At 40.7% G+C, this 14,893-nt stretch overlaps 3 protein-coding genes across 11 annotated transcripts in view; all 3 read left to right on the top strand.

Annotated features, from left to right (window-relative positions):
* Window positions 1–14,893, top strand: part of LOC128618166 (protocadherin gamma-A11-like) — a 96,807-nt gene that overhangs the window by 46,138 nt on the left and 35,776 nt on the right. For 2 of the 9 annotated variants that reach the window (XM_053641642.1, XM_053641645.1), the window contains exon 1: window positions 8,670–11,720. The exons of 6 other annotated variants lie outside the window; for them this stretch is intronic. In XM_053641642.1, the coding sequence (XP_053497617.1) occupies window positions 9,282–11,720 (2,439 nt within the window). In that variant the 5' untranslated portion in view covers window positions 8,670–9,281. One more of the 9 variants, XM_053641639.1, reaches the window with a different exon arrangement.
* LOC128618362 (putative protocadherin beta-18) lies at window positions 1,158–4,388 on the top strand. Its single transcript, XM_053641928.1, has 2 exons — window positions 1,158–3,841; window positions 4,285–4,388. Exons 1-2 carry the CDS (start codon window positions 1,360–1,362, stop codon window positions 4,386–4,388), a joined length of 2,586 nt encoding a protein of 861 aa, XP_053497903.1. The 5' UTR covers window positions 1,158–1,359.
* On the top strand, window positions 5,395–9,169 carry LOC128618363 (putative protocadherin beta-18). Its single transcript, XM_053641929.1, has 2 exons — window positions 5,395–8,574; window positions 9,132–9,169. Exons 1-2 carry the CDS (start codon window positions 6,105–6,107, stop codon window positions 9,167–9,169), a joined length of 2,508 nt encoding a protein of 835 aa, XP_053497904.1. The 5' UTR covers window positions 5,395–6,104.

The raw sequence follows: 14,893 nt of genomic DNA on the forward strand, positions 1-14,893 counted from the left end.
TCGATCACTTTATTAATCCCAGAGGGAAATTCACAGATTACAGCAGCAATCCAAAGAGTACAGTATGTAAGCAAGAGTATTCAGAATAATAAGCATACACATATTTAGTATGAATTATAAAATATAGTATAGTATATAAAGAGAATATAGACTTACAGTATATGCTCACATGTAAGTGAAGTACTGAAGTATTAACCCCAAGCAAGATGAATGATTAGTGTAATGTATGGAGCAAACAGTCCAAAACAGCAGGTATGGAACTACAGTTGTGCAGCAAAGTAGCTGTGATCAACCAAGCATCCACATTTGTGCAGTAATATTATGAGTAGCATCAATGCAGTAACCAGAATGCAATCCAGTGCAAAATGTAGCATACTTACTATGAGGTTATTCTAGGAATGGACTCTAATGCACCATAATGTTCTGGCACAGTGACGAATGTTGCTGATGGTAAGCATGACCTCTTGTAATGTTTCTTGCTACAGTGGACTTGAATGAGTCTTTACTGAAGGTGCTCAGCTGTCTGACCAGCGGTTGTGGAGAGGATGTGACACATTGTCCAAGACTGATTATAGTTTGGTTAGTTTGCCTTACTGTACACAACCTCCATGCTGACTTTTCAATTCATCCTGCTGTCATGCCAAACACCAAGGTATTTGTAGGTGTCAACCAGCTCAACTTTTAAAGGGTTTTCATGTTCCTAAAGAGGTTCTACTTGGAAACCTTTGTGTTAGGGTAAGAATGAGTTGTTCGCCATAGGACATCTAAAGGTTTCTGCAGAGGGACAAACCAAAGAATATTAGTAATTTGAGCTTTTCCCCCTAAATATGTAGGCAGCTTAATTATAATTAACAATCTCTTTGCATAATGTGTTTCTGCATTTTGAAAATATAAAATACTATTTTGTTTTGACAGATTTTGACCCATTTTGCAGTAGGATTTTCTACTGCTTATTTTATACATTTACATCTGAGGTATGTTGTTTGAAAATACATTTGGCTCTTTTTTTTAGCAAACCCTACCAGCCAGCCAATGACATCATTTTTATAAATTCACAATTTTAATTATCTATCTATCTATCTATCTATCTATCTATCTATCTATCTATATCTGGCTTATTAGTAGGCGTAATATGTCTTTGGTGCTCTGAGTGACGCTGTTGGTTAGGGTGTGCAGTTTTTAGATGCTGATTTTTAGGTCCTCCCCTGTATTCTAATTTCATACAGAGGGGTATTTCTCTTCAGTAGGTCCAGTCTTTCGATACAACAACCGTCGATGAAGTATTGCCTATAAATATTACTTGGTTTTTTAGACTAGTTTAAGGTTTCCGAATCGTGTGTAGCTTACAGTTTTTATAATATGGGTTTTCTTTGTTCCCTCGATGCCCGGATAACCGGCTCTTCTGTCCGCATTTCGACATGGCTGACAGTGCTTCTGGTTGGATTTGCTTTTGTCATGGCCGTTGCGCACGGGCAGGTCCGTTATTCTATTCCAGAAGAAATGAATAAGGGATCGGTGGTGGGAAATATCGTTCAGGATCTCGGTTTGGATGTAAAGAGACTGAAATCTGGCCGAGCGCGGATCTTTACGGAGGACAGTCGTGAGTACATCGGTCTGAATGTGGATAAAGGCACTCTGATAGTGAGAGAGAGGATAGATAGAGAGGAGCTGTGCGCTCAAGTGTCTCCATGCTGTTTACATTTTCAAATTATTCTAGATAATCCAATGGAGTTATATAGAATTGACGTGGAAATATTGGATATCAATGATCATTCACCTGCTTTTGACAGAAAAGAAATCAGTATTGAGATCCCGGAATCTGCAGCCATCGAGTCACTCTTTTCGTTAGACAGTGCGCATGATCCCGATGTTGGGCTGAATGCACTGCAGAAATACACCCTTAATCCTACGGATCATTTCTCTTTAAAAGAATTATCCCGGAGTGATGGCACAAAATATGTTGAGATGGTTTTAAAAACTTATTTAGACAGAGAGCAACAAGAGGAGCATAAATTAATTTTGACAGCATTTGATGGTGGATCTCCTCAGAAATCTGGAACAGTTAAGATAACTGTCACTGTTCTTGATGTAAACGACAATTCTCCTGTGTTCAGTCAGCCAATATACCGAGTATCTTTGTCAGAAAATATTCCGAAGGATAGTTTAGTAGTGACAGTCAGTGCTACTGACAAGGACAAAGGATCCAATAGCGAAGTTATCTATTCCTTTTCACAAAACTCAGGAAAGGAGGCCATGGATTTGTTTACCATTAATTCGGACACTGGGGAAATAAAGGTTAAATCTTCCCTTGACTTTGAAAAGTCCAAGCACCATGAACTGGATATTAAGGCGATGGATAAGGGCGGACTAACAGGCACCAGTAAAATGCTTGTTGAAATTACAGATGTAAACGACAATCCTCCTGTTATCAGTGTTATCTCATTTTCCAACCTGATCCCTGAAGATTCCGCTCCTGACTCGGCTGTAGCGATGTTGAATATTAAAGACATTGACTCCGGGAAAAACGGTCAAATTAAATGCACAGTGAATTCAGATCTGCCATTTCGCATCAAATCGACATCCTCTAATTTCTATAGTTTAGTTACTGACCGTATTTTAGATCGTGAAATGTTTTCTGAATACAATATAACGATCACAGCTACAGATGAAGGATCTCCATCTTTATCTACAAATAAAACACTGAGGCTTAAAATATCTGATGTGAACGACAACGCCCCTGTTTTCCAGCGTCACTCATACACCGCTTATGTGATGGAAAATAATTCACCTGGAGTGTCTATATTTGCGGTGACAGCAACTGACAGAGACTCTGGTAATAATGCGCGCATTTCTTATTTTTTAGAAGATCTTTCTGTGAACGGAGTTTCTGCTTCGTCTTATATTTCAGTTAACGCAGACAGCGGAGAGATTCTTGCTATTCGATCTTTTGATTTCGAGCAAACAAAAGAGTTCAATATTCGCGTAAAAGCGCAGGACGGAGGCAACCCGCCTCTCAGTAGCAACGTGAGTGTGAAAATTATTATTCAGGACCAGAATGACAACGCGCCTCAGATTCTGTATCCAGTACAAACTGGTGGCTCTGTGGTGGCTGAAATGGTGCCTCGTTCAGCAGATGTGGGCTATCTTGTCACTAAAGTGGTGGCTGTGGATGTGGACTCTGGACAGAATGCCTGGCTCTCATATAAACTGCAGAAAGCGGCAGACAGGGCGCTGTTTGAAGTGAGCTTACAGAATGGAGAAATAAGAACTGTGCGCCAAGTCACCGATAAAGATGCTGTGAAACAGAAGCTCACTGTTGTAGTGGAGGACAACGGACAGCCCTCTCGTTCAGCTACAGTCAATGTTAACGTGGCGGTGGCGGACACTTTCCCTGAAGTGCTCTCCGAGTTCACTGACTTTACGCACGACAAGGAATACAACGACAACCTGACATTTTATCTAGTCCTGGCCTTGGCTGTAGTTTCCTTTCTCTTCATCGTGTCGATCATAGCTATACTGTCAGTGAAATGCTACAGATGGAGACGTGAGCGGATGTTTTATAAATCCGGTGCCAATCTGCCAGTTATTCCGTATTATCCACCCCTTTACGCAGACGTCGGGGGAACAGGAACTTTACAGCATATGTACAATTATGAAGCTTACAGAACCACTGACTCTAGAAAGAGTGATCTGAAATACGCCAGACCTCCTACTGAGAGCATCATTAGTCTGGACAATAGTGGAACCCAGACCATCGCGCATGCGCAAAGGGAGAAAGTTGGTGATCACTATGATCAGGTGAGAGCTACAATAAGAACAGGTCTACGCACAGAGATATGCAGCTTTCTGATAACTGAAATATATATATATATATATATATATATATATATATATATATATATATATATATATACTTTTCAAATACAAAATACAATTTTGCTGTTTCATATTACTATCTTGTTAGAAGTGGACAGGGACGTGACTAAAGATTTATGAATGAGGGTGAGGGGGCTAAGCCTCTTTTAGGGGGCTCTGAGCATACTCCCCCCAAAAGTTGTGTTGCGTGTCACCTCCTGTAATGATCTGGGAGTATTTCCCTTTAAGACCAGGAGGGGTGCATGACCGCGTAGTTCTGCGCTGTCGCTGCTTGTGTGTGAGTCTGCAGCAAGTGTGTAAGTGAGCAGCCGAACTTTAACCGTGATAATGTTCAGCAAAATTAATAAAACCAACGTAAAATGTTTAAACAGTAAACGGTGTCTGTGTGGATCATTCGCTGACCAACAGAACAGCTCGATCAAAGTGTATACATGCTGGGCGAAGTCGAGCTACAAGTCCAGGTGTGTCGGGCGTTCAGCAGCCTCCCCCAGGTCCCAATGCCCAGGTTTTAGACGTGAAGGAATCGAACCGTTGATTTAAAAAAAGAAAGAAATCAAAAATAAAATATATTCGCTGATATATTGATTTGCTTAGGGAGGACTAATGAATATTGGGGGGTGGGGGTAAATTGGTCTAGCGAGGTCACTGGAAGTCGTATATAATTTGTAACAAGATACGCTTTTGTTTGTTTAATTACTATAAAGACAGTTTTGTGTTTCGTTTTGGTATTATCAAAATTTACACATTACTTTTTTGAGGTGATATCATGTAAACTCATTTTGTTAACTAATACCCTTCTGACATTCTAGCGTGCCAGATCTGCTTTACGATGCAACCGCAAATAGGTTAATGCAACATCTTCTGTTTGTGCCAGTGCAGCAGTGTTACCATGTGCTTGAGTTTGTCAGGGTGAAAGCCAAATTCGTTGACTCAAAAACCCTAAATGTTTCAAGTATGTATAATAGGGTTTAAACGATTTCACATGTTCATTTTTGTCTCTTATTATCCATCATACTTTTAATTATAACTGTTTTAACTAATTGCTCTTTGAGTGGTTTTTGGATAGCTGGACAGATGTATAGATTGATAGATGGGGGGGGGGGGGAGAGAGAGAGAGTAGATATGTCACTTTATTAATCCCAGAAGGAAATTCACAGTTGACTGCAGCAATCCAAAAAGAAGAATATGCAAGAAATAGTATTCAGAACAATAAAAACAAAACATAAGCGTATTTAGTATAAATTATACAAAAAATGCGTTGTGTACAAAGTGAATATAGGTTTATATAAACAAGTCCTCTATGTGAAAGTGAAAGCATCAGTTCAGTAGTGGAGTATTAACCCCCAGGAAGGTGAATGATTAGTGTAATGTATGGAGCACACAGTGAAAATCAGCAGGTGGAACCACGTATGGGCAGCAAAGTATCTGTGATCAACAGTTGTGTAACAGTAATATTATGCAGTAAGCGGTAAGAATACAACCCAGTGCAAAATGTAGCATATATACAATGAGCTTATACTAGGAATGGCCTCTAATGCACTATAATGTCCTGGCACACTGAGGAATTGTTGTACAGCGTGATCGGTGATGGTAAAAATGGCCTCTTGTAGCGTTCCTTGCTACAGTGAAGCTAAATGAGTCTTACTGAAGGTGCTCTGCTCTTTGACCAATAGGGAGTTGAGAGGATGTAATACATTGTCCAGAATGGATAACAGTTTAGTTACTCTTCATCTTTCCACAACCACCTCCAAATTGTCCAGGGAACATCCCAGGACAGAGAAGTTTTCTTTATCTGTTTACTGAGCTTCCTTGCTTTTCATGATCTAATGCTGACCACCAACGTTTACATGTTTTTTGGAAATACATTTTGCTCTTTTTTCCCCACAAACCCCACAATCCAATAACATAATTGTCACAAATTCACAATTTTATCTATCTATCTATCTATCTATCTATCTATCTATCTATCTATCTAAGGATATCTGGCTTCTGTTATCAGGTGTAATATGTTTTTGGTGCTCTGAGTGACGCTGTTGGTTAAGGTGTGCAGTTTTAGATGCTCATTTTAGATCCTCCTCTAGAAAATAATTTCATGCAAAGGGGGATTTCTCTTCACTTGGTGCGGTCTTTCGATACAACAACCAACAATGAAGGACTGCCTTTCAGTATTAGCTTTTTAACACTACTATAATGTTTCTGAATCGTGTGTAGCTTACAGTGGTTATAATATGGGTTTTCTTTGTTCCCTCGATGCCCGGATAAGTGGCTCTCCTGTCCGCATTTCAACATGGCTGACAATGCTTCTGGTTGGATTTGCTTTTGTCATGGCCGTTGCGCACGGGCAGGTCCGTTATTCTATTCCCGAGGAGATGAACAAGGGATCAGTGGTGGGAAATATCGTTCAGGATCTCGGATTGGATGTAAAGAGACTGAAATCTGGCCGAGCGCGGATCTTTACGGAGGACAGTCGTGAGTACATCGGTCTGAATGTGGATAAAGGCACTCTGATAGTGAGAGAGAGGATAGATAGAGAGGAGCTGTGCGCTCAAGTGTCTCCATGCTCTTTACATTTTCAGATTATTCTAGATAATCCAGTGGAACTGCACCGAGTTGATGTGGAAATATTTGATATCAATGATCATGCCCCTGCTTTCGACAGAAAAGAAATTAGTATTGAAATAAGGGAATCTATTGCCTCGGGTTCAAGGTTTTCGTTAGACAGTGCGCATGATCCCGATGTTGGACTGAATACACTGCAGAGATACACTCTTAATCCCACGGATCATTTCACATTGAAAGAATTATCTCGTAACGATGGCAGCAAATATGTTGAGATGGTATTAAAAACTCCTTTAGACAGAGAGCAACAAGAGGAGCATAAATTAATTTTGACAGCATTTGATGGAGGATCTCCTCAGAAATCTGGAACAGTTAAGATAACTGTCACTGTTCTTGATGCAAACGACAATTCTCCTGTGTTCAGTCAGCCAATATACCGAGTGTCTTTACAAGAAAATATTCCGAAAGATAGTTTAGTAGTGACAGTCAGTGCTACTGACCTGGACAAAGGATCTAATAGTGAGGTTACCTATTCATTTTCACAAAGCACCGGAAAAGAGGCCATGGATTTGTTCAGCATTGATTCAGATAATGGAAAAATAAAAGTGAAAGGTGTCATAGACTTTGAAAAATCCAAAGAATATGAATTAAACGTGGAAGCGATAGATGAAGGTGGACAAACTGATACCAGTAAGGTGCTAATTGAAATTATTGATGTTAATGACAATTCTCCTGTTATCAATGTTATCTCATTTTCCAACTCGATTCCTGAAGATTCTGCCCCGGAGACTGTTGTAGCGATGTTGAATATTAAAGACATTGACTCCGGGAAAAACGGCCAAATTAAATGCACAGTGAATTCAGATCTGCCATTTCGCATCAAATCGACATCCTCTAATTTCTATAGTTTAGTTACTGACCGTATTTTAGATCGTGAAATGTTTTCTGAATACAATATAACGATCACAGCTACAGATGAAGGATCTCCATCTTTATCTACAAATAAAACACTGAGGCTTAAAATATCTGATGTGAACGACAACGCCCCTGTTTTCCAGCGTCACTCATACACCGCTTATGTGATGGAAAATAATTCACCTGGAGTGTCTATATTTGCGGTGACAGCAACTGACAGAGACTCTGGTAATAATGCGCGCATTTCTTATTTTTTAGAAGATCTTTCTGTGAACGGAGTTTCTGCTTCGTCTTATATTTCAGTTAACGCAGACAGCGGAGAGATTCTTGCTATTCGATCTTTTGATTTCGAGCAAACAAAAGAGTTCAATATTCGCGTAAAAGCGCAGGACGGAGGCAACCCGCCTCTCAGTAGCAACGTGAGTGTGAAAATTATTATTCAGGACCAGAATGACAACGCGCCTCAGATTCTGTATCCAGTACAAACTGGTGGCTCTGTGGTGGCTGAAATGGTGCCTCGTTCAGCAGATGTGGGCTATCTTGTCACGAAAGTGGTGGCTGTGGATGTGGACTCTGGACAGAATGCCTGGCTCTCATATAAACTGCAGAAAGCGGCAGACAGGGCGCTGTTTGAAGTGAGCTTACAGAATGGAGAAATAAGAACTGTGCGCCAAGTCACCGATAAAGATGCTGTGAAACAGAAGCTCACTGTTGTAGTGGAGGACAACGGACAGCCCTCTCGTTCAGCTACAGTCAATGTTAACGTGGCGGTGGCGGACACTTTCCCTGAAGTGCTCTCCGAGTTCACTGACTTTACGCACGACAAGGAATACAACGAAAACCTGACATTTTATCTAGTCCTGGCCTTGACTGTAGTTTCATTTCTCTTCATCGTGTCCATCATAGCTATACTGTCAGTGAAATGCTACAGATGGAGACGTGAGCGGATGTTTTATAAATCCGGTGCCAATCTGCCAGTTATTCCGTATTATCCACCTCTTTACGCAGACGTCGGGGGAACAGGAACTTTACAGCATATGTACAATTATGAAGCTTACAGAACCACTGACTCTAGAAAGAGTGATCTGAAATACGCCAGACCTCCTACTGAGAGCATCATTAGCCTGGACAGCAGTGGAACTCAGACTCTTACGCATGCGCAAAAAATGAAAACTAGTGTTGACCATGATCAGGTGAGACCTCTTACTGCAGTGGATCTTTCCAGTACTCGTTATCGATTTTTTTTAAAGAAAATTTCTGAACGATTCTCTATTTTGGGGGGGGGGGGGGGGGGGGAAAGACCGGTTCCAGGTGGCATTATTATAGACTGTCTTTGAGCAATGGTCAATTGCTGTTTTATCTCTACAGATTGGTATATATTTAAATAATGATTTAATGTAGACAACAATTTTATTTGAAATGCATGGGTTGGATTTGTTGCTAGGGAAATGAAACAAATAAATATTCGAGTCAGGATTTCTCTAACTATTTAAAGAGTCCTTGGAAGAGCGGTACTGAAATATAAGTGATTTAATAATTTTTATGGAATAGTTTTTGAGGAACAATAGAAATAGCCTATTCGTTTTCAGTTTTATTCAGGTAAAAAAACATCTCCTCTAAAATGATTCGTAAGTTTTAATAAGTATGTACAATTTCTTATGTGCTTTCTACTCTGATTAGTTGTAATAATTTGCTAATGCTCTGAGTGACGCTGTTGGTCAGCGTGTGCAGCTTTTAAATGCTGATTTTTAGATCCTCCTCTGTGTTACGACTGTGTGCAGACAGGATTTCTCTTCACTTTGGACTTTCTGTTGGTTAAAAAGAACATCGCGGAAGCATTGCCTTTCAGCACTTCAGGAATATATTTCATTTTTTTTATTTTTGTCCGATTATAAATGTCTTAATCCTGCCTGTTTTGGAATATTTATAAAATGGTTGGTTTTTACTCCCTCGATGCCCGGATAACTGGCTCTTCTGTCCGCGTTTCATCATGGCTGACAATGCTTCTGGTCAGATTTGCTTTTGTCGTGGCCGTTGCGCACGGGCAGGTCCGTTATTCTATTCCCGAGGAGATGAACAAGGGATCAGTGGTGGGAAATATCGTTCAGGATCTCGGTTTGGATGTAAAGAGACTGAAATCTGGCCGAGCGCGGATCTTTACGGAGGACAGTCGTGAGTACATCGGTCTGAATGTGGATAAAGGCACTCTGATAGTGAGAGAGAGGATAGATAGAGAGGAGCTGTGCGCTCAAGTGTCTCCATGCTCTTTACATTTTCAGATTATTCTAGATAATCCAATGGAGCTCCATCGAGTTGATGTGGAAATACTGGATATCAATGATCATTCACCTGCTTTTGACAGGAAAGAAATCAGTATTGAAATAGCGGAATCTGTTGCCCCTGGTGCACGATTTTCGTTAGACAGTGCGCATGATCCCGATGTTGGACTGAATACACTGCAGAGATACACCCTTAATCCCACGGATCATTTCATTTTAAAAGAATTAACTCGTACTGACGGTACCAAATATGTTGAGATGGTTTTAAAAACTCCGTTAGACAGAGAGCGTCAGGAAGAGCATCAGTTAATTTTGACAGCATTTGATGGAGGATCTCCTCAGAAATCTGGAACAGTTAAGATAACTGTCACTGTTCTTGATGCAAACGACAATTCTCCTGTGTTCAGTCAGCCAATATACCGAGTGTCTTTGTCAGAAAATATTCCGAAAGATAGTTTAGTAGTGACAGTCAGTGCTACTGACAATGACAAAGGATCTAATAGTGAGGTTACCTATTCATTTTCACAAAGCACCGGAAAAGAGGCCATGGATTTGTTCAGCATTGATTCGGATAATGGAAAAATAAAAGTAAAAGGTTCCTTAGATTTTGAAAAATCTAAACAGTACGAATTGAATGTCGAGGCGGTGGATAAGGGCGGGCAAGCTGATAGCAGTAAAGTAATGATTGAAATTACTGATGTTAATGACAATTTCCCTGTTATCAGTGTTATCTCATTTTCTAACTTGATTCCGGAGGATTCTGTCCCGGGCTCTGTTATATCCATGCTAAATATCAAAGACCTAGACTCCGAGAAAAACGGAGAGATTAGATGTACAATTAATTCAGATCTGCCATTTCGCATCAAATCGACATCCTCTAATTTCTATAGTTTAGTTACTGACCGTATTTTAGATCGTGAGATGTTTTCTGAATACAATATAACGATCACAGCTACAGATGAAGGATCTCCATCTTTATCTACAAATAAAACACTGAGGCTTAAAATATCTGATGTGAACGACAACGCCCCTGTTTTCCAGCGTCACTCATACACCGCTTATGTGATGGAAAATAATTCACCTGGAGTGTCTATATTTGCGGTGACAGCAACTGACAGAGACTCTGGTAATAATGCGCGCATTTCTTATTTTTTAGAAGATCTTTCTGTGAACGGAGTTTCTGCTTCGTCTTATATTTCAGTTAACGCAGACAGCGGAGAGATTCTTGCTATTCGATCTTTTGATTTCGAGCAAACAAAAGAGTTCAATATTCGCGTAAAAGCGCAGGACGGAGGCAACCCGCCTCTCAGTAGCAACGTGAGTGTGAAAATTATTATTCAGGACCAGAATGACAACGCGCCTCAGATTCTGTATCCAGTACAAACTGGTGGCTCTGTGGTGGCTGAAATGGTGCCTCGTTCAGCAGATGTGGGCTATCTTGTCACGAAAGTGGTGGCTGTGGATGTGGACTCTGGACAGAATGCCTGGCTCTCATATAAACTGCAGAAAGCGACAGACAGGGCGCTGTTTGAAGTGGGCTTACAGAATGGAGAAATAAGGACTGTGCGTCAAGTCACCGATAAAGATGCTGTGAAACAGAAGCTCACTGTTGTAGTGGAGGACAACGGACAGCCCTCTCGTTCAGCTACAGTCAATGTTAACGTGGCGGTGGCGGACACTTTCCCTGAAGTGCTCTCCGAGTTCACGGACTTTACGCACGACAAGGAATACAACGAAAACCTGACATTTTATCTAGTCCTGGCCTTGGCTGTAGTTTCCTTTCTCTTCATCGTGTCCATCATAGCTATACTGTCAGTGAAATGCTACAGATGGAGACGTGAGCGGATGTTTTATAAATCCGGTGCCAATCTGCCAGTTATTCCGTATTATCCACCCCTTTACGCAGACGTCGGGGGAACAGGAACTTTACAGCATATGTACAATTATGAAGCTTACAGAACCACTGACTCTAGAAAGAGTGATCTGAAATACGCCAGACCTCCTACTGAGAGCATCATTAGTCTGGACAGCAGTGGAACTCAGACTCTTACGCATGCGCAAAAAATGAAAACTAGTGATGACCATGATCAGGTGAGACCTCTTACTGCAGTGGATCTTTCCAGTACTCGTTATCGATTTTTTTTAAAGAAAATTTCTGAACGATTCTCAATTTTGGAAAAAAAAAATGACCGGTTCCAGGTGGCATTATTATAGACTGTCTTTGAGCAATGGTCAATTGCTGTTTTATCTCTACAGATTGGTATATATTTAAATAATGATTTAATGTAGACAACAATTTTATTTGAAATACATGGGTTGAATTTGTTGCTAGGGAAATGAAACAAATAAATATTAGAGTCAGGATTTCTACAGCTAATTAAAGAGTCCTTGGAAGAGCTGTACTGAAGTATAAGTGATTAAATAATTTTTATGGAATAGTTTTTGAGGAACAATAGAAATAGCCTATTCGTTTTCAGTTTTATTCAGGTAAAAAAACATCTCCTCTAAAATGATTCGTAAGTTTTAATAAGTATGTACAATTTCTTATGTGCTTTATTTTTGTGATTAGTTGTAATAATTTGCTAATGCTCTGAGTGACGCTGTTGGTCAGCGTGTGCAGCTTTTAAATGCTGATTTTTAGATCCTCCTCTGTGTTACGACTGTGTGCAGACAGGATTTCTCTTCACTTTGGACTTTCTGTTGGTTAAAAAGAACATCGCGGAAGCATTGCCTTTCAGCACTTCAGGAATATATTTCATTTTTTTAAATTTATGTTCGATTATAAATGTCTTAATCCTGCCTGTTTTGGAATATTTATAAAATGGTTGGTTTTTACTCCCTCGATGCCCGGATAACTGGCTCTTCTGTCCGCGTTTCGACATGGCTGACAATGCTTCTGGTCGGATTTGCTTTTGTCGTGGCCGTTGCGCACGGGCAGGTCCGTTATTCTATACCCGAGGAGATGAACAAGGGATCAGTGGTGGGAAATATCGTTCAGGATCTCGGTTTGGATGTAAAGAGACTGAAATCTGGCCGAGCGCGGATCTTTACGGAGGACAGTCGTGAGTACATCGGTCTGAATGTGGATAAAGGCACTCTGATAGTGAGAGAGAGGATAGATAGAGAGGAGCTGTGCGCTCAAGTGTCTCCATGCTCTTTACATTTTCAGATTATTCTAGATAATCCAATGGAGCTCCATCGAGTTGATGTGGAAATATTGGATATCAATGATCATTCACCTGCTTTTGACAGGAAAGAAATCAGTATTGAAATCCCGGAATCTGTTGCCCCTGGTGCACGATTTTCGTTAGACAGTGCGCATGATCCCGATGTTGGACTGAATACACTGCAGAGATACACCCTTAATCCCACGGATCATTTCAGTTTAAAAGAATTAACTCGTACTGACGGTACCAAATATGTTGAGATGGTTTTAAAAACTCCGTTAGACAGAGAGCGTCAGGAAGAGCATCAGTTAATTTTGACAGCATTTGATGGTGGATCTCCTCAGAAATCTGGAACAGTTAAGATAACTGTCACTGTTCTTGATGCAAACGACAATTCTCCTGTGTTCAGTCAGCCAATATACCGAGTGTCTTTGTCAGAAAATATTCCGAAAGATAGTTTAGTAGTGACAGTCAGTGCTACTGACAATGACAAAGGATCTAATAGTGAGGTTACCTATTCATTTTCACAAAGCACCGGAAAAGAGGCCATGGATTTGTTCAGCATTGATTCGGATAATGGAAAAATAAAAGTAAAAGGTTCCTTAGATTTTGAAAAATCTAAACAGTACGAATTGAATGTCGAGGCGGTGGATAAGGGCGCACAAGCTGATAGCAGTAAAGTAATGATTGAAATTACTGATGTTAATGACAATTTCCCTGTTATCAGTGTCATTTCATTTTCTAACTTGATTCCGGAGGATTCTGTCCCGGGCTCTGTTATATCCATGCTAAATATCAAAGACCTAGACTCCGAGAAAAACGGAGAGATTAGATGTACAATTAATTCAGATCTGCCATTTCGCATCAAAGCGACATCCTCTAATTTCTATAGTTTAGTTACTGACCGTATTTTAGATCGTGAGATGTTTTCTGAATACAATATAACGATCACAGCTACAGATGAAGGATCTCCATCTTTATCTACAAATAAAACACTGAGGCTTAAAATATCTGATGTGAACGACAACGCCCCTGTTTTCCAGCGTCGCTCATACACCGCTTATGTGATGGAAAATAATTCACCTGGAGTGTCTATATTTGCGGTGACAGCAACTGACAGAGACTCTGGTAATAATGCGCGCATTTCTTATTTTTTAGAAGATCTTTCTGTGAACGGAGTTTCTGCTTCGTCTTATATTTCAGTTAACGCAGACAGCGGAGAGATTCTTGCTATTCGATCTTTTGATTTCGAGCAAACAAAAGAGTTCAATATTCGCGTAAAAGCGCAGGACGGAGGCAACCCGCCTCTCAGTAGCAACGTGAGTGTGAAAATTATTATTCAGGACCAGAATGACAACGCGCCTCAGATTCTGTATCCAGTACAAACTGGTGGCTCTGTGGTGGCTGAAATGGTGCCTCGTTCAGCAGATGTGGGCTATCTTGTCACGAAAGTGGTGGCTGTGGATGTGGACTCTGGACAGAATGCCTGGCTCTCATATAAACTGCAGAAAGCGGCAGACAGGGCGCTGTTTGAAGTGGGCTTACAGAATGGAGAAATAAGAACTGTGCGCCAAGTCACCGATAAAGATGCTGTGAAACAGAAGCTCACTGTTGTAGTGGAGGACAACGGACAGCCCTCTCGTTCAGCTACAGTCAATGTTAACGTGGCGGTGGCGGACAGTTTCCCTGAAGTGCTCTCCGAGTTCACGGACTTTACGCACGACAAGGAATACAACGAAAACCTGACATTTTATCTAGTCCTGGCCTTGGCTGTAGTTTCTTTTCTCTTCATCGTGTCCGTCATAGCTATACTGTCAGTGAAATGCTATAGATGGAGACGTGAACGGATGTTTTATAAATCCGGTGCCAATCTGCCAGTTATTCCGTATTATCCACCTCTTTACGCAGACGTCGGGGGAACAGGAACTTTACAGCATATGTACAATTATGAAGCTTACAGAACCACTGACTCTAGAAAGAGTGATCTGAAATACGCCAGACCTCCTACTGAGAGCATCATTAGCCTAGACAGCGGTGGAACTCAGACTCTTACGCATGCGCAAAAGATGAAAACTAGTGACGACCATGATCAGGTGA

This window comes from Ictalurus furcatus, chromosome 14 (assembly GCF_023375685.1).
Source record: "Ictalurus furcatus strain D&B chromosome 14, Billie_1.0, whole genome shotgun sequence".
Taxonomy (NCBI): domain Eukaryota; kingdom Metazoa; phylum Chordata; class Actinopteri; order Siluriformes; family Ictaluridae; genus Ictalurus; species Ictalurus furcatus.

Bases quoted from the DNA above. Each gene is read 5' to 3' on its own strand.
- LOC128618362 (XM_053641928.1), top strand. From the start codon at position 1,360: ATGGGTTTTCTTTGTTCCCTCGATGCCCGGATAACCGGCTCTTCTGTC. The intron at 3,842-4,284 runs GCTTTCTGATAA...GCTGACCAACAG, and splicing joins TCTACGCACAGAGATATGCA to AACAGCTCGATCAAAGTGTA.
- LOC128618363 (XM_053641929.1), top strand. From the start codon at position 6,105: ATGGGTTTTCTTTGTTCCCTCGATGCCCGGATAAGTGGCTCTCCTGTC. The intron at 8,575-9,131 runs GTACTCGTTATC...GACTGTGTGCAG, and splicing joins TACTGCAGTGGATCTTTCCA to ACAGGATTTCTCTTCACTTT.